The sequence below is a fragment of the Malaclemys terrapin genome, chromosome 3, assembly GCF_027887155.1.
Source record: "Malaclemys terrapin pileata isolate rMalTer1 chromosome 3, rMalTer1.hap1, whole genome shotgun sequence".
NCBI classification, from domain to species: domain Eukaryota; kingdom Metazoa; phylum Chordata; order Testudines; family Emydidae; genus Malaclemys; species Malaclemys terrapin.
Genome location: NC_071507.1, coordinates 166,474,207 through 166,501,236, shown reverse-complemented (window position 1 = coordinate 166,501,236; position 27,030 = coordinate 166,474,207). Strand labels below are relative to the sequence as shown.

Here is a 27,030-nt window from a genome sequence, read left to right as displayed (position 1 = left end):
TCTCCCTCTAGTAATGGGCACATACCATTACTAGGATTTCTTTTGTTCCTCATACATTTTACATTTTTCTTCTTATTGTACTTAGCTTTCTTCTTATTGTACTTAGTACTCTGCCAGACATGGATTTCTCCCTGATATCTTTGACTTCCAGTATCCATTTTCTACATCTCATAACTTCTAATTTATATTGATGGCTATTTATTTTCCTGTTTTCCCCCATTTGTTATACAGTTGCTTTTTTATTTCTAATTCAACAACATCACTGCCACTGAACCAGGGTGGCTTTTTAGCCAAATGTGTACTTTTTTGTTTTTCATTTTGGAATCTAAGCTTTTTGATCATCTAATTAACTCTTTTTAAAGCAGTCCAATCATTGTTCTGTCTACATTTTTCTCCCAATGTGTTTTTTCCCATAGTTTCCCTCAGCTTTGTGAAATTAGCCCTTTGAACTACTAATTATATTTTATACATATGGGACAGTCCTCTATTTCCCATATCAAATGTATTTAGGTCATGATCACTAGTTCTTTGGCCAGTATTTCCCAAATGATGTGTCCCAACCCACCAGCGGATTTCAGGAAAATTCTAGACGGGGCGTCATGACAAGGGCTTGATTAACCCGACACTGAGCTCTGTCCTAGGCAAACATACACTTCTGTCAGCGTAGTGTGGAGGGAAAGGTCTGGAGGGAGTCGCAATGCCCTGAGCAGCAAGCTAGGCCCAACATTGCAGGACAAGAGCCTACAAAGTGAGTGTGGGGCAGGCTCGCTCGCCAAACCACCCATTTCATTCACCCATTTTAGGATTATGATGCCAGAGCAGAGGGTACATATATGTAATGGTGAGTCGCAAAAAAAGACCAATGGCAGATTTGGTGGGTTGCCTTAATAAAAACTTTGGGAAACACTGCCTTAGGTAAACATCACTATTCATTCCAGTGATTAATTTACCTTTATCCATTATAATGAGGTCCAAAATAGTTCCATTATGTTGTGAAATTATCACTTTTAATTTTTAGAAACTTTAATAATGTTTTACTCTCTACTGGCTGAGTGAGACTTGCGGCAGGACTCCCAGATGAAGTCCCCTTGAACACAAACGTGCTTTCTACAGATAACAGACAGGTGCTTATGGAGTAAATCAACCTATTTTTAATTTGACTTGGTGATCTGTAACAGACCCCCACTATACCTCCTCCAGGGTTATGTAGTTTAATATACACACATATGTCTCTTTGCTGGATAGAATGCTATACTTGCTTAAGTGTGTATCAACATACCAAATTCTAGTTGCAAAACACAGAACTAATTTGTTAACTACAATACTGTTATTGCATTCAGGTATGTGATACAGGTATGTGATACAGAGAGAAAAATGTTTTACATTACTGACTGCAGCTAAAAGAGTCCACAATCCCTATACTGCAACACACTGGAGAATGTTTCAAGCATGAAATTTTGGAATTGATCCATGTAGCATTCAAAAGTTACAAACAGAGAAATGTCATCAATTTGATTGTAAGCCCTTGCTACACTTAACCCAAAATGTATATTTTAATTGTGCTCTTAATTAGCCACTGGTGTTATTTTAATCTTTTTTCCTCATCCTGCTGCATCTCTATCTTTCTTCAAAATAAATATAACATTCATAAACCACAAATATCTGACAAGGCTAGTACCAACAGTGTGTTTCAGGTCTGTCACTCTTAAAAGGAAACTTTTTTATTCCTCTTTTCAAAAGTTTTAACACAACAAAAGTAAGGTAATTACATCTAAAAGTATTTATTTGGGGGAAATTAATTATGGATTTCCTTCTTCCACAGATTAAAAAAAATCAGTTTAATTCTGTCTGAAGCAGAGATATATTGTTCTGTACATTTTCAATTTCATATTATATTCTTACCTTTGCCGTGTGATACTTCAATAGTCCAAGTGCAGTTTAAAGAGTTTGGATAAAAATCAGGAAAACCTGGCGACAGAATGGTTCCACTCTTCCCATGAATATAGCCACCACATAGAGCTTAACAAGAAAGAAAGAAAGAAAGAAAGAAAGAAAGAAAGTCATTATATTGGACACTCTGCTGCAGAGACTAAAACTCAGATACTGTTATTGGACATTTCTGCTTGATAAATTTATCAATACAGTGACCCAGAGACAAATGATGATTTATTTTAAGATAGTTATTTCTCAGTGCACAGTAGAATATCAACAGATGTAATACATGCATGCTTGCATTAAGACACAAAGTTACCAGAGAGTGCCTGGCTTCCTTGGTAACCCTTCTGGGAGAGGTGTCTTAGCATGAATGTTTGGGCATGGAATGGATTGTAGGAAAATGCAAATTGAAGAAATGGGTTTTACATTTTAGAGAGCACAGTTAAGTTGAACAGTGATAAGGACAAGGATAATTACTGTACTGTAGGATAACAAATATGGCAACTGTTATCTTTTAATATAGGTGGAGTAAAGTATCAAGCATAACAAAAACGCACAAGAATACCAAACAACAGGTGCACCATACTGTGACATGAACCAATGAGGAATAGGATGGTCCTTATCTTCAGCATGACCTAGTTCAGAGTATGAAACTTTTCACATATAGTTTTAATGGATAATATACTTAAAGGGAAGAGTACTTCAGGCAGTTTGCATCACATTAGAACTTTTACAACTTTCTTCAGAAAAATAATATGCCTTTACGCCTTTTCCCTCCATGTGCTGCAGAAAAAAAGATAGATATGGAGATTTTTCCACTTTTTCCAGAAAAGTGAATAGTGCCATCATCACTAAGTTATTTGTAGCTGAATACACTGGTCTACAATTTTTGAGAGGTCGTCTGCTTCAGAGATAAAATGTGCTATTTATTATGTATTTTGATGTGCTGAATTCAAATATGACAATTAAAACAACTGATTGGCTAATGAACTAGGAAACCTGAACCTTGTACATGTCAGTTTGAGAGCATTCATGTAGAAACAGATGTCTGTCATATTGTAAGATTTATATTTTGTGGCCAGGTATGAAAAATATACAATAACTGACATTTTATGTAACTCTCCTATGGAGATGATTGGTTTAATCTCTGGGGGCAAGAAACTCTGTCTTCCTGTACAAAAGAACATGGTTTTTGAAAGCAAATATCCTCCAACTGTCTTAACAAAATGAGAAACACATCTAGAGTGGCCCAGGGAGAACGAAAACTGAATTCTTGTTGTTACAGAGGACTGAAAATAAGGAATGTGTAGTATTGTGTCAACCGAGCAAATGAGAATAATACTCTTTTTTGTAAATTGTTTTAATTTAACAAGTAACCAAAAATTATGTTTTGTAGGTAATGATGGTATAACAAGAACAAACTTCCCAGTCAGACCCATTATACTTTATATATCTATTAGTATGAATGTATGAATCCATTAAAAACTATCCCTCACACAAAAAAATCAGCAAAAGGCAAAGGATATTTAGGTCTTAGCTTAGTTTTCTCTTACCACTCAATTTATATTTCTGACTTTTCAGAAGCCCATAAAATGAGGAATAAACTCATTCAGAATTAAAGGAGTCTCTATGTTTTCCTAACTGTCACAAAGGTAAGTAAATGACTGTCCTGAGCCTCTGAGAGGTTGTCTTTACTGCAGAGTTAACTTGGTCTCCTACTCGGATGTTGCCTTTCATCTATCCCTGCCCCCTACACAAAACTCTCTAATCCAAGTTCAGTGGTGTTTTCAACCCAGGCTGTCTGGTGCTGGATGCTAAAACCCAGGTGATGCTTTAATTTGGGCTGGTAATCCACAAGTCACCTATATGTTAGTATTGTGCCTCCCCACAATTTACCCCGTAGTGCTGACAGACCAGGTGCCAGCTCATGCCAAGGCCCATAGGACTCACTGAACACAGACAAATACATAGCTGGAAATAAGTCACCTATGTGTTAGTATTGTTAAAACAGATATTACAGTTATAAGAATATGTTTAGTGTTTCAACTTTATGAAATGTTTGTAGTATGCTGCAGGCATTAATCTTTCTTATAACATCTGTGCCCTATGTTTTTAGGTCATATTTAAATGTTTGCTCTGTAACTTTAAAAGTGTTTGCTCCAAAACTGTAAACCCCACAGTCAGGAGACGAGCATTACCAAGTGCAAAATACTAGTTTACCATAAGAGGTGTTATTGCCTATTCAACAAAAGAAGGCCCATAGACACGAGAAAAGCCATTGTCCCAGAAGGACAGACAAGTTTCCCATAGTTCATTGGGAAATAATCTAAATGTCTCAGGTTATTGCAGCATAAGAACCACGGCATAAGTAATTAGCAATGCACCAGTGGGCACAGCAAAATGATCTGCCTGCCACCCATCACACTAAGCCATATAATAGCTGAGTCTGAAAAATCTGATGGCCAGAAAACAGAAAAAAAAAAAAGATCTGTACCATCTTTACCAAAGAAAAGTATAATATTCAAAAAGAAGACAACTGTTATTTTTCTTGTCACAACACCCCATGCAAGGATATTATTTTCTCCTTATTCTCAAAGGTAAAAAACTAGACTAGAAAACATGTATACTAACATTTGTTAAAGTAGGCTTCTTAAATTTGCATGGCACATTAAATATTTGAGATTTGTATTTATATATAGGTAAATTGCTCACTGATCTCATAATTATACTGTGGTTGCCTTTCTTGTTTTATTTTAAAATTTTAATAAACTAAATATCTGACAAATAATATGATGAAGTACTAGCTTGCTTTTTGTTTTCTGTATGTTAAAACTGAACTAAATGTAGTAAACAAACGGGGGAGGGATAGCTCCATGGCTTGAGCATTGGCCTGCTAAACCCAGGGTTGTAAGTTCAATCTTTGAGGGGGCCATTTAGGGATCTGTGGCAAAAATCTTTCTGGCAATTGGTCCTACTTTGAACAGGGGTTTGGACTAGATGACCTTCGGAGGTCCCCTATAACTCTAATATTCTATGATTCTATGAAATAGTAGCAGCTATATTAATACATACAATAAATTTGCAGTGGTACTGTGCTCAAAACATTATAGCTGAAATGCCATTTTTAATTCTCCTCAATTATCCTGAGATGTTGCAGAAGTTTTTGAATAATTCTATAAACAGAATTTATATATTTATGAACCCATGCCATGGACCAGAATTGTGGGCACCTCTGACCCCATTTAAACAGGAAAAGGAGTTCAGATATGAAGAAGCGATAATTCTTATATTTATAAATATGTGATAACAGTGAACTTGTTTTGATATATTATATATGTGCCCATATACTCACACATACATACGCATTCTCCCTTCCCCTGACTAAAAACTAGATATAAGTGCAAAATTTCAACTCATCCTTAACTATGGAGCCACAGCTGAAAACTACATAAAGTATTACTACCAATTATATTATTTGGAGGGATATTTGACTATTGGGTCCCAGTACATGTAGTTCTTTTTATAGTCTGTTTTATATTACAAAGGAAATTGCCATGAAACAGGGTAATGTACTTTTCCATTAGACTTTTCTTCTGTTTATTCCCTACCTGAAGTTGCAATCTGATGTCTATGAAATCATCAGTAGGTAGTATTGGGCAGGAAACAGTTCTCCTACCCTGCAAGAATTCTTGAGATTTTGTAAAATTTTCCCATCCCAAATTGAGATGAACAGTTGAAATCTCAAAAAAATTTGCAAACTGAAAATCTGAAAATATTTCAGATAACGTCACTAAAAAATTTCATGTAAATCATTTTGAAAAATTTATTTTCATTCCCTCACTTTTTAATGTTTTTAAACAAATCTTTATCTTGAATTAACTTTATTTTCAAAATAAAAAGTAGTTTTGAACTGAAACTCACTTTTTTTAGAAAGTCAAATTAGGCCATTTTGACAAAAAAAAATTCAAAACAAGTAATTTGTTGAAAGCAACCCTTTTACATGAACAGTTTTATGACAAATTGGCATTTTCCAATTAAAACATGTTTTGTGGAAAAATCCTCAGCCAGCAATGTCACTAGTCTCTCCAATGTGGTTACCTTTTGCTGATTGCAATCAGTTCTATGTTGTCACCTAAATGTGCCACTTTTCCTGAGTTGGAGTGACAGACTGTCTTCATGGGAGTGTTGTCAATAACCACTAACCATATTTACTGTATTCTTTCCTAGCTGAAAGATAACCTTAGGCCCTTTAAAAAGAAAAATACCCTCCCAGGACTTGTTCTCTGCCCAATTAAAATGGAGTTGTAGAAGGGAGTTCAAGAGTCTAAGAGATATACCACGTCCCAGGGCGTGCATGCGAGCGCGATGGAATGAAAAACAAAAGAGAAGTGATGTGGCGCTCATTTACCTTAGCTTTTCTTCTGCCTTGCTTCAGAAGGTCTCTACAATTCCCTAGCATATAATATGGTGCTGGATCTTGGACACAAGGACAAACTTTAACTGAAAAAAAAGTTAACTCTGCATATTGCCATCTTATGGGATTTGCATACCCCACAAGGGCATGATGACAAGTTTAGTCTAACTACTGAGTGTATATTTTAATTGACCTAAATAGTATATACTATTCATATTAATCAAGCCAAACTGTTCAAACTTGGGTGTTGAATTTATTTTTAGTCAATTAAAAAAACCCTGGCTGATTGTCAAAGCTAGTGACCACACAAAACTCTTACTAAAGTAATTTTCTATTTATGAGTAATGTGGCCGTCCCACACACAAAAAAAAACTACACAAAAATGAGGATGTAAATTAAAAGTTACAGTGCCAAAAGTGAAATCCCTGCAAGCTGCATGGAAACTTTTAAAAAACACCGTAATAGAGGCTTAACTTCAATGTATACCCCAAATTAAAAAACATAGTAAGAGAACCAAAAAAGTGCCACCATGGCTGACTAGCAAAGTAAAAGAAGAAGTGAGAGGCAAAAAAGGCATCCTTTAAAAAGTGGAAGTTAAATTCTAGTGAGGAAAACAGAAAGGAACATAAACTCTGGCAAGTGAAGTGTAAAAACATAATTAGGAAGGCCAAAAAAAAAAAAAAAAGAAAGAAAAACAGCTAGCCAAAGAAGCAAAAAGTAATAGCAAATTTTTTTTGTAAATACATCAGAAGCAGGAAGTCTGCTAAAGAACCAGTGGGGCCACTTGACGATCAAGATGCTAAAGGGGGTACGGAATGGGTTCCATATGAGGAGATATAAATAAGATTGGGACTTTCAGCTTGTAAAAGAGAAAACTAAGGGGAGATATGATAGAAGTCTATAAAATCATGACAGGTGTGGAGAAAGTAAATAAGGAAGTGTTATTTACTCCTTTTCATAACGCAAGAACTATGGGGTCACCAAATGAAATTAATATGCAGAGGTTTAAAACAAACAGAAGGAAGTATTTCTTCACACAACGCACAGAGCCAGAGGATGTTGTGGAGGCCAAGACTATAAGTTCACACCAGAGTACAATGTTTGGAAATTGTTTAAAAAAATACAGCTCTATCTGATCCATTTTCAATTGGATTTCACCATATGAAGTAGATGGGGCTCAACTGTGTTAGAAGAGTGTTTGTAAATATGCTAGAGGTCTGAAAATCAATTTTATTACAAAAAGAACAGGAGTACTCGTGGCCTTAGAGACTAACAAATTGATTTGAGCATAAGCTTTCGTGAGCTACAGCCCACTTCATCGGATGCATAGAATGGAACATATAGTAAGGAGATATATACACATACAGAGAACATGTGTATATATATCTCCTTACTATATGTTCCATTCTATGCATCCGATGACGCAGGCAGTAGCTCACAAAGCTTATGCTCAAATAAATGTGTTAATCTCTAAGGTGCCACAAGTACTCCTGTTCTTTTTGCGGATACAGACTAACATGGCTGCTACTCTGAAACTGAATTTTATTACAGTCTTTGAACATAACTGTACGTCCTCCATTGTAGCTTGGCAAACTATGCTAAAATATGGTTCAGCAGGAACCAGGTCTGAATTGTGATTTCACTAGACCTCAGTGAATAAGTCAGTTAATAATTGCTTCAATACCTTTTGCCTCTCTTTTCATTCACAAACTGTCCATGAGCTGTTCAAAATTATTCAAGGAATAATTTCTGCAAAGAATACTTAGTCTGTAGATTGCTCATGAGCGGCTTCAGTATTGAGCATATTCAGTATTCTAAAATCAAAATGTGAGCTGTGTTGATTAGTTTTCTTTGGAAATCTAGGTTGCAGGTTTTCTTTCCCAGATAGGATGAATCAGGTTGCTTGAGTACATACATATATGTTTAGCTTAAAAAATTGAATATTATGGTATGCAATTCACTTAAAATTTGCTGTTTCTCCCAATAATGGATAACTAGAACATCTCCGGGGGGGATAGGGAAGAACACAAAGGAGGTGAAAATGCAGGAAAAGCAAATTCTCTTTTTTTACTCAAATATATGTTGACAGAATACTGTAATATTCACTGGCCTCCAGTCTGAATACATTGTTTCCAGTTTCAAACAGCGCTTCAGTGTAGAGTAGCTACACACATTGATGACACTGCGTTGTCACCACACCTCAACCTTTCCAAGATGGAAGCATCTTGATGAAGAGACATTTTTCCCACTCCATGTTAATATCTTTCACCATTGATTTTACAAGTTTGGCAGCTGTGTACCATGCAATATATATTTTGGAGTAGGATAAGACCCTCTGTGAGAATGCTTTTGGTGGCACTTCACACAGTACCACAAACTGAACCTAAATTAGGTATTCCTGTACATATATTGCATTAATCCATAAGGCAGTGAAAATGAGCTCTTTTATTTCTAGATCAGGCATATACCAAGTCTACATATTTAATATGTTTTCCCCTCCCAGTTATGCTTTATAATGCAAGTTTTTATTCTTAGTGTTATCTAGGTATTTAATATATACCCATAATATATACCCATGATCATAGTATCTGAGAGCCTGCACATAGTGATAGGTTTGTATTCTAAAATTGGACTCAACCATTTCAGCTTGGACATAAATCAAATAGAAAAAGCATAATATGTTTGAATGTGGGAGTGCACACATTGTTGCTTCTGTTGGCTGAGCTCATTCCACACTCCAGGGGCTCTTTGCATCCCTCCATTCTCCTCCATGGCTCTTGGTGTGCCTTCCTCCCAACCCCCACTATTTCAGGGACCCCCATCAAATTCCTCTTCTCCTCACCCCACATGCTAGGGCCTGTGTGTGTCCCCCATTCTTTCCTTCCCCTATGCCAGCATCCTTCCGATTTCCCCTCCATCAGAGATTGTGTGCCCTTCATTCCTCCCTTCCCCTGTTCCCCCCATGCCAGGGTTCCTCATTCTCCCCTACCATGAGCTCTTTGTGCCTCTCATTATCCCCATCCTCACATTCCGGGGGTTCTGTGTAACCCCCATTTTCACCTCCCCCAATATCAGGGTCTCCCATTGTGCCCTCCATGCCAGGGGCTCTGTGTGCCCCCTCATTTCCTGCTCTCCCCATTATTATTATTCTTTTTTCTTTCATTCATTCAGGCTATCAACACTTTAAACTGTATTGGGACAATGCACTGTGCTGAGATGGAAGTTTTCTTGTGCCACCATCAATCAGTTATTTGATCTATACACAGTTCAGAACTGATTGACGGTAAAGGGTCTGCTAACCAGATGCCAGAGGCTTAATGTAACCTCAACTTTTACCCTTCTGGTTTTCTGAACCCTTCTGATTTTCACCCCTATTCATATGGTTCTGCCCACTGATGAGTAATACATTTCCTGGAATTTTGGAATTGATCAGATATGGCAGTCATAATTTATCAAGTTATAGACAGAGAAATGCCATCGAGTTGAGTATAGAGTCTCACAAACTTGGCCAACTTATTTTGTATTTTGTGACATTACAACGAGGAAGTGGTGTTAATTAGAGCAGAGAACTCGGTGTCAGGACTCTGGGTTGAAATCCCGGCCCCACTGAAGTCAATGGCAAAACTCTCATGGACTTCCATGGGACCAGTATTTCGCCCCTTCTTTCTATTCCCAGAACTTTTGCTTCAACATGTCACAGAATCTGTCTGCATTTCAGAGCACACACATCTGTAAAATGAAGATAATACTTACCTAACTCACAGGGATGTGATTCATTAATTGATTACAATTTGCAAATTAAACTATTTGTAAATAATATTAAGTTCCTTACTTGAAAGGCAATCTAGAAATATTAAGTATTGCTTCAATTATTAATAGAATCATTTTAAAAATATTTGTACTCTGGTGTGATGGAAGGGAGGGTAACAGCAGTAATGACATGGTTAGTTATTAATCAGAAAAGAGTCACTTGCTTGGATTTTTACATTGTCATTTAAAGCATAGGGTACCTACCATCACAGCTGGGTAATGCATGATTCCACTGATGATTTCTTTCACATATGAGTGGTTCCTCATCACTCAGTGTATATCCTGGATCACAGCTAAAAGTTACTACAGATCGGACACTGAAGTTATTACCATGGCGATGGCCATTCACAGGAATCCCTGGGTCAAGGCAGGAATCTGATTCCAGTGTAACACCTGAAATATACAAATTTAGTGAAATTACTGAAAAAAAAAAACAGAAAGAGAAGGGTAACAGAGGATGAAGAAACATCCTGTATTCCCAATAAAATATTTGGAAATAATTTCTGGTCTGTGATGTGGCATCCGAATCTCTTGTAAATGCTGTCAATGTCTCAAGCCAAAGACAGTTTTTCATTTCTGAGACTTAAAACATAAAAAAGGACCAAGGCCAACTGGAGTATCAAATAATTAAAGCTTTAAAATGTATTTTTATTCCATACTGACAAAAAGAAAGGCAGAGCAAACAGAGTATAAGCTAAAAGTCTGAATGAGCACAGCAAAACAGGCCTAGTGAGAAGGTGAGAATAACTTCTGTCGTTTTTTTTTCTTCTTTTCTTATCTCTAAATTTTTATTTCCTTTACTCTACTATTTCACTGGCCCCTCTCCTCACCCACCCCCACTCTGATTCCACCAAAACATTTACATTGTTTTCTTATAGATCTAGTAGCTCCAAATTCCCCTCTGACCTGGGCCTAATCCACAGCCTATTAGGCTCAATGGGAGTCTTTCTACTGAATTCAGTGGGCTTTAAAATCAGACACTGAGGGCTGGTCTACACTGGGTGGGGGGGGGGATCGATCTAAGATGTGCAACTTCAGCTACGTGAATAGCGTAGCTGAAGTCGAAGTATCTTAGATCGATTTACTGGGGATCGACAGCCGCGGCTCCCCCATCAACTCCGCTATCGCTGCTCGCTCCGGTGGAGTTCCGGAGTCGATGGGGAGTGCGTTCGGGGATCAATATATCGCGTCTTAACGAGACACAATATATCGATCCCCAATAAATCAATCGCTATCCGCCGATACGGCGGGTAGTCTGGACATACCCTGCTAATAACAGAAAACTAATAACAATTACAACAACATTAAGGTTGCAAATTCAAGCACTCAAAAGTTAGAAAATGCCAACATTAGGGTTGCCTGTTGAAAAAATAGAATGTGATCATGTAATTAAAGTCTGCATCATAATGCATCCATACAAAAGGAGGCCAAATTAAGGTTGCACAGGCAACCGTAATTGTAGTATTCCTTATCTTTTCAGTGCATGCCTTTTCAACCTGGATAATGTTCTTCTTACATAATTTTTATTTTCTGTGTCTAATTTCAAAGGTCTTCTAAAAAGCAAACTGAAAGAACCAAAAATTCCATCATATTGTAGCATTATATGCACACCCGCATAGTTCGTCAGCAGGATTAGACCTCTGCCACTTGAGCTAATGGAGTAAACAAAAGCAGTAATAAGTTGATATATCTTACTTAGTAGTAAGTTGATATATCTTATTAAACACTGGTATCAGAGCAATGCACTGTGGATTCAAGTTCTGAAAAGAGTAGTTTAACTCTCTCTACATATTTAACAGTTGACTGTGAACGTATTAGAAACCCCATTCTTTTGAACACATATAATTCAAATAACCAAAACACACATTGCCACATGAACTCAAATGGTTTTGTAGTTTTAGTGAGCTAAGTTACTGCTGGATATTATAGTCTTGGGTGAAATCCTGGCAAACTCCCATTGCCTTCTTTGGGCTCATGATTTCACCCATAATCTCAGCAAATACTGTAGTGGTGGCAATATTAAACAAACGCCTATTGCATTAAATCATATTTGAGATGGATTTGGGGGAGGAAAAGAGAGTCAACAGACATGAGGTAAACATTGACTAAGATCTACCCAGTCCAGTGTCAAATAAAATGAATGGAATACTTACTGGCTAGTGGTACAACACAAGTGCATTGAAAATGGATGTGTCATTAAGAAGAACACACTTGATCCTTCATGCTGATGGAATAAGGTTGTTGATATCTGAATTCAAGTAGGCTTCCTTTTGTCTTACTAAAGGGCCACTGGGCTTGTCTTCACTAGGAAAAACTGTTTTTACAAGATAACTAATTTGAAATAGCTATTTTGCTGTAAAATCCTAATAGAGACAAAGAAGAGGATATTTAATCTCAATGTACCACATTGAGGTAAATACAGGGGGAAGTGAGTTTGTGGGGGCAGGGTAGGGGGAAATGTCCAGGGTTTACCTCCGCTAGCTAAACTGAGGTAAAATTACTCTATGTCTTGTCTCCACTAGGATTTTATAATGAGATGGCTAACTTAAGTTAATTGTGCTTTCTTTCTGAAAGAGACTATCTTTGAAGGACAAAAAACAAAAGCAGGAAGAGGAATGGACAAAGATATAGATGTATCCGAAGAGGTGCAAGAAGAGAAATGGCAAGCTATTCATAAGGTATTTTTAAAAGAATACATTTAAACTCTGAATACGGGGATCTTGATTATCCATAAAATAATTCCCCTTCTTGAGTAGGTTTTTAAAACCACAATATCTTTTTAGCTTCCCAGACATTAACATTTATAACTTAGTTTCCATTTCTCAAAAAATGCTGATGTCTGTTTAAACACCATTATCTCCCCCAAAACATATGGGATTTTAGTTAATGATTAGTATCACTGCAAAACACAGACAGTGATCTTTAGAACTCAAGCGTTGGTATGGTATTTTAAAGAGGTGTGTTGATGCTGGCATTTAGACATATTTTTCAACTTTTTTGTTGTGTTGGCTATAGAGATTCTTCATTACTGATTCAATTAAACATTCTTTAATGACTTGGAACTAAAATAAATTATTTTAGTAACGGGTTTAATCATTTGAGCTCTAAAGTGGAAACAGGAATTTGTTGTTATAATATGAAGGCAGCATGCAAAGGCATTTTAATGTTACACACTGAACTTATTAAACTGGTGTGAGTGTGTGGGTATTAGAGTGAACTTTGTTTGTTTGCTATCTGTTTTTAGTGAATTTAATACTCCAGAAAGGTCATGGGATGACAGTCTTGGAGACTGAAGTCCATTATTTTTCCTAAAAATAGGCACAGCACAAAGAAAATCTTCCTAATGCTGCCCTTCCCATGTGCCCTGTATCTATTTACCTTATATTAGAGTAATCTTGTTCTTTACAATATCTGGTATTAAATCACAAGAGCAGAATTAGGTAAATAAAAAAAGAAACAAGCACACACAAAAATGGAAAACCTCTTGAAGAAACTCTACAAATTTGTAACTCTCTAAGGCCTGGTCTACACTACGAGTTTAGGTCGACTTTAGCAGCGTTAAATCGAATTAAGCCTGGACACGTTCACACGACGAAGCCCTTTCTTTCGACTTAAGGGGCCCTTTAAACCGGTTTCTTTACTCCACCTCCGACGAGGGGATTAGCAATAAAATCGGCCTTAGCGGGTCGGAATTGGGGTAGTGTGGACGGAATTCGACATTATTGGCCTCCAGAAGCTATCCCACAGTGCTTCATTGTGACCGCTCTGGACAGCACTCTCAACTCAGATGCACTGACCAGGTAGACAGGAAAAGCCCCACGAACGTTTGAATTTCATTTCCTGTTTTCCCAGCGTGGAGAGTACAGGTGACCATGCAGAGCTCAGCAGCACACGTAACCATGATGGAGTCCCAGGATCTCAAAAGAGCTCCAGCATGGACCGAATGGGAGGTACGGGATCTGCTCGCCATATGGGGAGATGAATCAGTGCTAGCTGAACTCCGTAGCAGTAAATGAAATGGCAAAATATTAGAAAAGGTCTCCAAGGCCATGAAGGACAGAGGCCATAACAAGGACGCACAGCAGTGCCATGTGAAAATTAAGGAGCTAAGGCAAGCCTACCACAAAGCCAGAGAGGCAAATGGAAGGTCCAGGGCAGAGCCGCAAATATGCCGCTTCTACGCGGAGCTGCATGCCATGCTAGGGGGTGCAGCCACCACTACCCCAACCGTGTGCTATGACTCCGTCACTGGAGAAACACACAGGGAAGAGGGTTCGGGGTACGAGGAAGAGGAGGATGAAGATAATGTAGATAGCTCACAGCAGCAAGGAAGCGGAGAAACCAGTTTCCCCAACAGCCAGGATATGTTTATCACCCTGGACCTGGAGCCAGTAACCCCCAAACTCACCCAAGGCGTGCTCCCAGACCCTGAGGGCATATAGGAGACCTCTGGTGAGTGTACCTTTGTAAATATTACACATGGTTTAAAAGCAAGCGTGTTTAATGATTAATTTGCCCTGGCAATCGCAGCCAGTACAGCTACTGGAAAAGTCTGTTAACGTGTATGGGGATGGAGCAGAAATCCTCTAAGGACATCTCCAGAAAGCTCTCCTTCATGTACTCCCAAAGCCTTTGCAAAAGGTTTCTGGGGAGGGCTGCCTTATCCTGTCCAAAATGGTAGGACACTTTACCACGCCAGGCCAGTAGCACGTAGTCTGGAATCATTGCATAACAAAGCATGGCAGCGTATGGTCCCGGTGTTTGCTGGCATGCAGACAACATCCATTCCTTATCGCTCTTTGTTATCCTCAGGAGAGTGATATCATTCACGGTCATCTGGTTGAAATGGGGCGATTTTATTAAGGGGACATTCAGAGGTGCCTGTTCCTGCTCGGCTGAACAGAAATGTTCCCCACTGTTAGCCACGTGGTGGGGGGGAGCGGTGAAGTGATCGTCCCAGAGAATTGGGTGGGGGGCGGAGGGGGGTTAGTTGGGTTTGTGCTGCATGTTAACCCGGGAACTGCAGCCCCTCCTTTTACATTGCAAACCCATTTTAAATGGCCAACCCAACGGGTGCTTGGTATGGGAAATGAGGGCGCTACTGTCTGAAACCATTCCCACGTGTTAAGAAGGTTAAAAACGCCAAAAGACTGTGGCTTACCATGGCTGCCTGCAAGCCGAAATCTGTTGCCTGGCACTGCGTGAGTGATCTCTCATACCAAACCGTCAGGCCCTCAATATAAGAGGAAAAATGCGACCTTGTAATGAAAGCACATGTGCTGTGTAATGTGAACAGCAAAATTTAACGTCAAAGAGTGTACCCATTGTTCTCTAAAATGTGTCTTTTTTAACCACCTCTCCCTTCTCCTCCACCAGCTGCAAATGTTTCTCCTTTACAGAGGCTAGTGAAGATTAGAAGGAGAAAACGGCGGACTTGGGATGACATGTTCACGGAGCTCCAGATGTCCTCCCACGCTGAAAGAGCACAGCAGAATGCATGGAGGCAGTCAACGTCAGACTACAGAAAAGCACAGTATGAACGAGAGGAGAGGTGGTGGGCTGAATCGCGGGATGAACAGAGCAAGTGGCGGGCTGAAGATGATAGGTGGCATCAGCTTGCAGACAGAAGGCAAGAGTTGATGCTCCGGCTGCTGGAGCATCAAACTGATATGCTCCAGCGTATGGTTGAGCTGCAGGAAAGGCAGCAGGAGCAGAGACCACCGCTACAGCCCCTGTGTAACCAACAGCCTTCCTCCCCAAGTTCCATAGCCTCCTCACCCAGATGCCCAAGAACACGGTGGGGGGGCCTCCGGCCACCCAGTCACTCCACCCCAGATGATTGCCCAAGCATCAGAAGGCCCGCCTTCAATAAGTTTAAAGTTTTAAACTGCAGTGTGTCCTTTTCCTTCCCTCCTCCCACACCCATCCCGGGCTACCTTGGCAATTATCCCCCTAGTTGTGTGATGAATTAATAAAGAATGCATGAATGTGAAGTAACAATGACTTTATTGCCTCTGCAAGCGGTGCTCGAAGTGGGAGGGGAGGGTGGGGTGGTTGGTTTACAGGGAAGTAGAGTGAACCGAGTGAGGGGGGTGGGGCGGAGGGTTCATCAAGGAGAAACAAACAGAAGTTTCACACCGTAGCCCGGCCAGTCATAAAACTCGTTTTCAAAGCTTCTCTGATGCACAATAATCAGCGGCCAGGCGATGTGCCTCAACCTCCCACCCCGCCATAAATGTCTCCCCCTTACTCTCACAGATATTGTGGAGCGCACAGCAAGCAGCAATAACAATGGGGATATTCTTTTCGCTGAGGTCTGAGCGAGTCAGTAAGCTGCGCCAGCGCGCTTTTAAACATCCAAATGCACATTCCACCACCATTCGGCACTTGCTCAGCCTGTAGTTGAACAGGTCCTGACTACTGTCCAGGCTGCCTGTGTACGGCTTCATAAGCCATGGCATTAAGGGGTAGGCTGGGTCCCCAAGGATAACTATAGGCATTTCAACATCTCCAACAGTTATTTTCTGGTCCTGGAAGAAAGTCCCTTCCTCCAGCTTTCGAAACAGACCAGAGTGCCTGAAGATGCGAGCATCATGTACCTTACCCGGCCATCCCACGCTGATGTTGGTGAAACGTCCCTTGTGATCCACCAGGGCTTGCAGCACCATTGAAAAGTACCCCTTGCAGTTTATGTACTCGGTGGCTTGGTGCTCCGGTGCCAAGATAGAGATATGGGTTCCGTCTATGGCCCCACCACAGTTTGGGAATCCCATTGCAGCAAAGTCATCCTCTATGGCCTGCACATTTCCCAGAGTCACTACCCTTGATATCACCAGGTCTTTCATTGCTCTGGCAACTTGGATCACAGCAGCCCCCACAGTAGATTTGCCCACTCCAAATTGATTCCCGACTGACCGGTAGCTGTCTGGCGTTGCAAGCTTCCACAGAGCTATCGCCACTCGCTTCTCAACTGTGAGGGCTGCTCTTATCCTGGTATTCTGGCACTTCAGGGCAGGGGAAAGCAAGTCACAAAGTTCCATGAAAGTGCCCTTACGCATGCGAAAGTTTCGCAGCCACTGAGAATTGTCCCACACCTGCAGCACGATGCGGTCCCACCAGTCTGCGCTTGTTTCCTGGGCCCAGAATCGGCGTTCCACGGCATGAACCTGCCCCAGTAACACCATGATTTGCACATTGCTGGGGCCTGTGCCTTGTGAGAGGTCTATGTCCATGTCAATTTCCTCATCACTCTCATCGCCGCGCTGCAATCGCCTCCTCGGCTGGTCCTGGTTTTGCTTTGGCATGTCCTGGCTCTGCATATACTCCAAGACAATGCGCGTGGTGTTCATAGTGCTCATAATTGCCGCGGTGATCTGAGCGGGCTCCATGATCCCAGTGCTATGGCGTCTGGTCTTAAAAAAGGTGCGAAACTAGTATCTGATGGACGGAGGGAGGGAGGGAGGGGCGAGTGATGACATGGCGTACAGGTACAGGGAATTAAAATCAACAAAGGTGGCTGTGCATCAGGGAGAAACATAAACAACTGTCACACAGAATGCCCCCCCCCCCCCCCCAAGATTGAACTCAAAATCCTCGGTTTAGCGGGCCGTTGATTTCACAGAGGGAGGGGGAAGCAAATGAATACAGAACAAATCTATTTTTTACATCTTAAGCTGGCAGACAACGGTGCAGCATGACTGATAGCCCTCGGCATCTTCTGGGTGCTTAGCAGAAAATACTGGGTGCTTGGCAGAAAATAGCATACTACGACTGATAGCCATCATCGTCAAGACAGTTCGATAGGACTGAGCATGTCTTCCCAGGTGCCCATGATTGACCGCCACTGCAGTACGATGATGATGGATACCAGTCATAATATACCATCTTCTACCAAAAAGCAAGGGGCTGCTGTTGTGTGCAATGCAGCCCCACGTCTGCCAGCCCCACGTCTGCCAGCACCAAGATCGCCGATGAAGGCTACCAGTCATACTGCACCGTCTACTGCCAAAAGGCAATTAGCTGCTGCTGTGTAGCAATGCAGTACCACGTCTGCCGGCACCCAGAGGACATATGGTGACGGTGAGCTGAGCTGAACGGGCTCCAGGCTTGGCGTGGTATGTTGTCTGCACAGGTAATCCAGGTAAAAAGGCGCGAATCGATTGTCTGCCGTTGCTCGGACGGAGGGGGAGGTGCCTGACGACATGTACCCAGAACCCCCCACGACACTATTTTGCATCATTCAGGCATTGGGATCTCAACCCAGAATTCCAATGGGCGGTGGAGACTGCGGGAACTGTGGGATAGCTACCCACAGTGCAATGCTCTGGAAGTCGACGCTAGCCTCGGTACTGTGGACGCGGTCCACCAACTTAATGCACTTAGAGCATTTTATGTGGGGACACACACAATCGTCTGTATACAACAGATTTCTATAAAACCGGCTTCTATAAATTCGACTTAATTTCATAGTGTAGACATACCCTCAGTATTTGAGGAGGAAAAAATCTGCAGATCTTAAATTTTTCACTGATGTCTATTTACATTGGGAATGAAAAACAATTTATTATATGAATAATGAAAACTAGGGCAATCCTAACATGGACTCACCTTACATTATTTTCCATATTAGCTCTATCAGAAATATTTTGTTTACATTCAATCTCTTAATCATTTAATTGTTAGTTGCAGCAGGGTGGAGTCAGAGCTTCTGATCCTGGGGGCAGTGTGGCTCTGGGTGGGGGGGGCTCAGGACTTCTGCCCCATGGGAGCACGAGGGCTCAGGGCTTTAGACCTGGGGCGAGTTCTGGGGCTTCAGCCCCACAGCTCCGGTCCTGGCTTCAGCCTCGCAGGGGGGGAGAGGGAACCATGACTTAGGGCTTCAGCCCCACAGCTCCGTTCCCAGCTTCTGCCCCGTGGGGGCTCAGGACTCCCCGGAGCTCCGCTCCCGGTTTCAGCTGGTGGGGGGGAGGAGTGCCATGGCTCAGGGGTTTAGTTATGGAGGGAGTGCTGTGGCTGAAACCGGTGATCCCCCCGTGGGGCTAAAATCAGCAGTGTAGAGGTTTTGGCTCAGAGACCCTGCCCCCCTCATTTTTTTTTCTTTTAGCTGTGTGAACATACCCAAGATTCATGGGTCTGTGCCCCCAAAAAATGGAAGAGCTGATGCCACTCACATTTGATTGTCCAGCCTGGAGTTTCTCAGAACTTGTTCAAGTGATCTTGAGTTGCATGCATGGTGTGGAGGCAGGTAATCAAGCCAGCTAGAAACTGTTATATATATTCTTAAGACAAAGGAATTGATAAAACCCTAATAAAAAAAACAGCTTCTGAACTTTTAAATGGGAAAAAAAAGAACAAGCAAACAAGAAAAAAAAACCCTTGCACTTAAAAAACAAACAAAAAAAAAGATGGGAAGGGATAGCTCAGTGGTTTGAGCATTGGCCTGCTAAACCCAGGGTTGAGAATTCAATCCTTTAGGGGGCCACTTAGGGATCTGGGGCAAAATCAGTACTTGGTCCTGCTAGTGAAAGCAGGGGGCTGGATTCGACCTTTCAGTGTCCCTTCCAGTTCTATGAGATAGGTATATCTCCTTATATTATATTATATTAACTGTTGATTTGTCTTAGAGAATTACTCTGTATTCTCTTTCCAAGAAGAAATATCCTTCCAGGTAACCTGTGCAGAGGGCTACAAGTCACAAGAGTCAATGGACATCAGCACCTACCTTAGTTTTGGTCTGAACAGGCTAGGCGGGAGGGATCCAGCCCAAAGAAGGGTGAGTTGCAAAAGTGGGCAATTTACCAAGGGGCAACTGAGAGACCCAAGAGGGCAAAGCGGGGCAAGAGTTTTTAAAGATGACAAAAATGCACATCATTTGTTCCTGAAAATGTTGAAATATTTACCAGTAGTTTTACCTAAGAAACATACAGACACTGTACTGACATTTTGGTTGAGATACATAGTAGTCAGTCTACAAGGCATTTCATTAATTTTCCATAAGACATATTAATAAATGACATCAAAAGGCCAGAATACAGATATTAAAGATTTGGAGTTAATGAATTATCTACAGATCTTAAGTAGTTTTCAATATATTCAGTCTTAGAGACTCACATTTTTATTTAAGGCTTTATTCTGATGATATTTTACTTTAATTAATATTATGGTGGCATCAGTATCAACTTACTAAAGTTTTAATTTTTCACTTAAGCAGTATTAAGATACCTAAATTTCACATTTTAATGATTGAGTTCAGTCTTCCGATTTACTACAAATATTGTTTAGAAAACAACTGAATTTCCCATGACATTTCTGGATAAAATACGTATTAACATTTCCAGAAGAAAAACAATTACTCTCTTTTTTGTTTTGTTTTTAAATTTAGCCCTGACACTTTTTTGCAGCAGTTGACAGGAACTCAAAATATGACACACCTATTATTGTGATACCCTGGACCCAAACCACTTTTGAAATATTACAATTAAATAGGAAAAAAAATATTCTCCTCCTTTGCCAAACCCTTTTTCACATACACCAAGAAAAGCTGACAAATATACTGTGTATGCCACGTATTCAAGATCTTCTACAGTACTTCTCTGGCTCCATGCCTCACATAGAGAATCCAGCCAGCCCCTGATTGTCATGAGGAATGGATATAGGCCAGGCATAAGGGACCCCTGATCCGGAAACCTGTTCCCTACCTCTCCCCAGATCTGTTTCTGGGGCATAGTCTGTAGTTCTTTGGATAGATGGCTGGCATTTCTGACTGCAGATTGCTGAAATGCATTACCAACCAGCCCCTAAACCTATGCTTCTTTCTTCCCTCCTCATCCATTGCCTCCTGCACACATCTCTTGACCTGATAAGGTTCACCAATGAGAGCCCTGCTCTGAAAAAATATGGACAGCTGGTGGCATTATCATATCAAATATACTAAAAGTGGCACATGAACAAGCTAGAAGGGAAGGGAGTTTTAGTAAAACTTTTTAAAACTGCTTTTTGCTTATTTTTGCTAATGCATGTTTAACTCAAATGCCTTGCAAATTGTTAGGAGAAAAAAAAAATCTTTCTGAAAGATTTAACGTGCTGGGCTCAGAAAGTCTCACTCCAAGTATTTGGTCCTCCAGCAAAAACAAGGAAAATAGATTTGATATTCCTGATATTTCTGAAGTTTTATAGATATCTATCTAGGTAGCTATGGGAGAAGGAAAAATAAGTGTTCATACCTACTTCATACAACTAAAAGCAAACTCGTTTTGTTTGCAGGTGACCTTTAAAGGAAGAAAAAAGTGCTTCATTTATGGCTCTGACCTATGCTTAACAGGAACCCATGTGAAAAACTTTGCAAGTTGGAGTTCTGCTGCTTTTGATATCAAAAGAATATCTTTGTTCAAATGCTATCTATGGGAATTGTATATAAAAGAAGACTAGGATCATTTATTAGCCCTGTATAATTTTGTACTCTCAAAAGACCTAGCCCAGCTTCTTGGGTCCCTGTGCACTAATATTTCACTGTATCAATTTTTGCAGATTACTTCAATAAACAGCTTTGAAAAACTGATGCTACCTGTGGTCAAGAATTCATTTTTTTATAACTGAAAAAGAGAATATCAGAATATTCATATTAATAATAAAGCTGGTCAAAATTATGTAATGATCCAGGATAGAGTGGGTCCCAAACTTTATTCCTTAATTATTTATTTGTTTTTGTTTGTTTGTTTGTTTTTTTTAAGGAGACTCACCTATGTAAACTTCTGACATGGTTACAAATACAATAAATTAATGTGTTTTATTATGGAAGAAAAAAACACCACCAATCTCAGAAATTACAGCAATAATCAAATAACTTTGCAACTTGAATATAATGAAAGAAGTCCCCCACTTTTCCTCTACAAAAGACCTCAAGCTGGGTTTAATTCTTCCACTGCCTTCTTAAACATATGGGCCTTCCACCACGTTCTGCAAGTCAATAGATTCAAGCTATTTCAGGTCAAGAAGGAAGGCATATTGCAAGGAAAGGGGCCCTTATAGAGTGCGCTACCCCTGGCCCCTCCGCAGAAGCCCTCTCTCTTTTATATTGAGGGACATTGAGTATGAGCTCACTGCAGATCACACCTGCAGCAATATGGCAGGGCCAAGAAGAAATCTCTCAAGGCTTGTCTATAGGGAGAGTTATACCAATATAGTTATATTATTATAGTTACATCAATGTATTTATACCAGTGTAACTTCTCATGAGGAAGCACCTATTCCAGAATAAGATTAAAAAAATAATAATAATAAAACCTCTTCCAAAGTGACAAACTAAAATTAAACAAGGCATTCTAAATCCAGAATATGAAAGCCCACGTGGGGAGTTATACCCATACAACAGTATGGTATTGTTATAATGTTCCCAAGTTCTCGGGTAGGTAGATCCAAAGCCATTTAGGGCTTTTAAGGTCAAGAGCAACACTTTATTTAAACACCTTAAATTCCATCTGGAAATCTATAGATAGCCACTGGAAATCAAGAAGCACTACTTTAATATGCTTATGGTGAAACACTCGACAAGCTGGCAAAAAGCAGGTTGCTGCATTTTACACAAGCTTTAGTTTCTGAAAGAATTTAAGGTAGTCCCTCATAGAGCATATTGCTTTAATCAAATTAGGAGGTGACAAAGACATGAACTACAGTGGTAAGAGATGTATCAGAAAAAAGGGTGTAGCCTCTACCCCAGACTGTACCCTGCGGGGTGTCATATTGTTATTAAAAGCTGGCCATTTATTGCAGTAGTTCAGTCTATTATAACATTTGTAGTATTTCTTATTCTAAGTTCAGAGAAAAGTGCAAATACAGTTCAAAATTTGCATTAAATCATGATGAATATTTTAAAGAGTGACAACTGTAATAGAAATAGATTTCATACTTTGCATACCTATTGAAAACCAGTGCTTTATAAACTCCATATTGTGTCTTTGTAAATCTGTACACCCCTTACCCACCCACCCACCCACAAGAAATACTATTCTTCAAAATTTTCTGTGTAACAATAAAAATATAATAGGCATAATGCCACTTTTCTACCTAAACTTATAAACTTAATGTAGATCACTAGAAAGATATTATCATAAAAAGAGCAAAACACTATGATTTCCCTTCCTTATATCTAACTTAGATTGATTCAACATTAATCAGATTTGGTATATTTTTGCTAAACCAAAGTATTTCATTATTACCTAGGAATATACCAGGTACTGAACCTATATAAGAATACAGTGAGCTTCAGCACTGTTGCAGTACTGTACTTTCTGTGTTGAAAGAGAAAAAGAACAAACAATCGACAATATGAAAGAATTACTAAAATGCTAGAATGGGCACTAGTTTTTCCAGTCTAATTCTGGAACAGAGATAAAATTGTTATTGTAGATGCTGCAGGAAGAGTCATATATATGCTGTAGAGACATACAGAAAAAATATAGAAATGCTAAAGTTATATTTTTATAACCTTCTACATTAAATGTTTCTTTTCTAGCTAAAACACCACTAATACAGAAAGCCAATGTGGTTTTAAAAGCTTTTCAGAAATTGTTCTAACAAATAAATAGAAATAGTATTTTACTTTATTGAAGGCAGATTCATTCTGATACCAGAACTTCTCTATATAGTATTTCTTAGATAACCTCTTGGTTTTTCAAGTGCTATTGTTGGCACTTCAGGACCTAGAATTTAAAGAGTTTGCAGAGCTATTGGAGTGCCTCAACTCTGATCTTCATAACTGCCTGATTTCTAATCTCTTAATGCCACTGGCCAAATCCTACAGACAGTCATTCAGCTCAAACCCTTTTGTCCTTCACTGTGTCACAAGCAGCTGTAGCTGCTCCCCCTCCCCTTTCTCACTCAGCAACCTGACCTGATTCCCTCCATAAAAAACACCTACCTACTGTTCTTTGTCTCCAACATGCCACCACCAATCTGGTGCTATTGCTCCCCTTCTAAATACCACAACCCACTCAAGCACTGACACTAGTTTCAAACTCACTCCCCTCCATGCCTGAATCAGAAATGAGTGTTCAGAAGCACTTTTTCGGTATGGATGGAACCATGAAATGGACACTATGGCATACAACCCTGTGGCTCTAGATTTCCTATAGATTACAGAGAGGTTTCCAGACAATATTGATTGTTGAAAATAATACTACACATTTATATACACACACACACACACACACAAAAACAGTACCTTAGGGCTTGTTTACATGGCACTGCAGACCAGACTATGCAGGTCTTGATTTTAACTGCCCAGTTTAGACTCTGATGATGCAAATTAAAAGGTACCTAGTTCACCTTAACATAGTCCTATGTTACATAGGGCATGTAAAGCACAACACTTTAGAGCACTCTACAAATCGCACCCCTCTGACTCCGGACTGTGCCATGCAGACAAGCCCTAAGAAACAGAGTCCTCTCTGGAGTGGAGTACTGAAGTCAACTGAAACACAGCACAGTGTTCAAGAGTAGAAGATGGGACATTTTGGCCAGGGATATTAGGATAAACCTCTGCTCCTACAAAAAGTGCCACAGAGCTGAACTGCCATTATGCGGAGACAGGAATTTTGGTATTGTCTTATCCCATGAATACTCGGGCTTTTCCAGTACTTCAGTCCTGTTCCATGTTTAGTGTAAAGATTGTTAATTATTATTATTATTGGACAGATTTTGATATTCTCATGCTGGATAAGATCTTACTGCTTAAGCATTCAATTGATTTCTGTTGTGTAAATAAAACTTTGTGCATTACAGGCACACTGTTACCTCTGTCTGCCCTGTCATTTTTAGGTTAGAAAGTGTTGGCCTACATTTGCACAAAATACACACATGTGTAAATACATTGCATGTATATAAATATAAATATGATTTCATAATATAATTACATATATGTAACTATCTACATAGGACAGCATTTTTCAAACCCAGGTGCCTAAAATTATACTCTTACATTAAAATTAGCCTGACTTTCAGAGATGCTGAGCACCTACATGTATAAAGCTCTACAGACAATCCCTAAAAATCACATCATTACAGTTATTTGTGGGATTCACAAAGAGATCATTTATTTATTTGCATTGTGGTATTGCTTAGAGGGCCAATCAGGGATCATGGCCCTATTGTGCTATTATATATCACACATAAAATGAAGAGACTATCCCTGTCTCAAAAAGTTTATAATCCAAGGGCCAGATTCTGACACCTTGCTCTTGCTGCTTAGCACCTTACTCCATGACAGTGAGTAAAATTTTTCAACATGATTATAGGTTTCAGAATCTGTTCCTAAGTAAGATATGGGGTTAACATCATTTGATCTTAGGCAAATATATTTATGATAATTTATTTGTATATAATGTTTCCTATTTTTTTTAATATTTAAATAAAAATATACCAGAGAAATCTCAGACTTACTCTCATAGTGAATTAGGAAGCCAACGCTGGAACGACTATTGTCCGTAGTGAATAGCAGATACATGTAATTGCCAGTACTGATAAGGAACTGTGGTGCTTGTGTACCATGATATTCTCCAATTAATGGTGATGAGTTTGCTGGACCATCTCTAACTTCCAAAGTATCATAATTAACTTCCGTCTGAAATCTGAAAAGGAACACACCAAATTAGTGTATAAACAGAGTAAAAATGTAACTTTCAGAAAATGTTAGAACTCCAATGTAACTGTGACCAAGAATTTCAGATAATATATAATTCAGAATGTCTACAGACACATCAAAATAATTAAAATTAAGGAAGGGTCAGGTTTTTTCTTCCTCTCTTCTAGTCCTTTCTTCCCTCAGTTCTGACCTATTGGGCAATCTGAAGCAAATCACTTTACATTTTCTGTGCCTTTTTGCCCCTTCAGATCTTTGTCTGTCTGCAAAGTGATTTGCCCCAGATCACACAACAGGTCCTAACTAACTATAAAATCTAAGTCTCTTATGTCCCAGTCTATTATCATATCCAGTAGACCACAGTGCTTCTAAGCATACTGAATTCAGATTCATGAAGGGTGGCTATGTTTGCAATCATTCTCTGCTAGTCATTCCTGTATTAAATGAACACAGGTTAGTCCTATCTCTAGTCTCAGTATTGGCAGGCATGCTGCACAGCAAACACTTTTCTCAACTGTTAGTGGTTATACCAGATAGCCTTATGAACTAGGAAACCTGAACCTTGTACATGTCAGTTTGAGAGCATTCATGTAGAAACAGATGTCTGTCATTTTGTAAGATTTATATTTTGTGGCCAGGTATGAAAAATATACGATAACTGACATTTTATGTAACTCTCCTATGGAGACGATTCGTTTAATCTCTGGGGGCAAGAAACCCTGTGTTCCTGTACAAAAGAACATGGTTTTTGAAAGCAAATATCCTCCAACTGTCTTAACAAAATGAGAAACACATCATTAGTGGGCCAGGGAGAACGAAAACTGAATTCTTGTTGTTACAGAGGACTGAAAATAAGGAATGTGTGGTATTGTGTCAACCGAGCAAATGAGAATAACACTCTTTTTTGTAAATTGTTTTAATTTAACAAGTAACCAAAAATTATGTTAAGAAAGAATTATGTTTTGTAGGTAATGATGATATAACAAGAACAAACTTCCCAGTCAGACCCATTATACTTTATATATCTATTAGTATGAATGTATAAATCCATTAAAAACTATCCCTCACACAAAAAAATCAGCAAAAGGCAAAGGATATTTAGGTCTTAGCTTAGTTTTCTCTTACCACTCAATTTATATTTCTGACTTTTCAGAAGCCCATAAAAAGAGTAACAAACTCATTCAGAATTAAAGGAGTCTCTATGTTCTCCTAACTGTCACAAAGGTAAGTAAATGAT

The 27,030-nt window shown here is 39.5% G+C and overlaps 1 protein-coding gene across 1 annotated transcript in view; it reads right to left on the bottom strand.

Moving 5' to 3' along the window:
- CSMD1 (CUB and Sushi multiple domains 1) overlaps positions 1 to 27,030 on the bottom strand; it is a 1,946,356-nt gene that overhangs the window by 469,439 nt on the left and 1,449,887 nt on the right. Inside the window, exons 17-19 of the mRNA XM_054023823.1 lie at positions 25,595 to 25,782; positions 10,364 to 10,552; positions 1,903 to 2,019 (exon numbers count right to left, since the gene is read on the bottom strand). Of these exons, the coding sequence (XP_053879798.1) occupies positions 1,903 to 2,019; positions 10,364 to 10,552; positions 25,595 to 25,782 (494 nt within the window). The remainder of the gene's footprint in view (positions 1 to 1,902; positions 2,020 to 10,363; positions 10,553 to 25,594; positions 25,783 to 27,030) is intronic.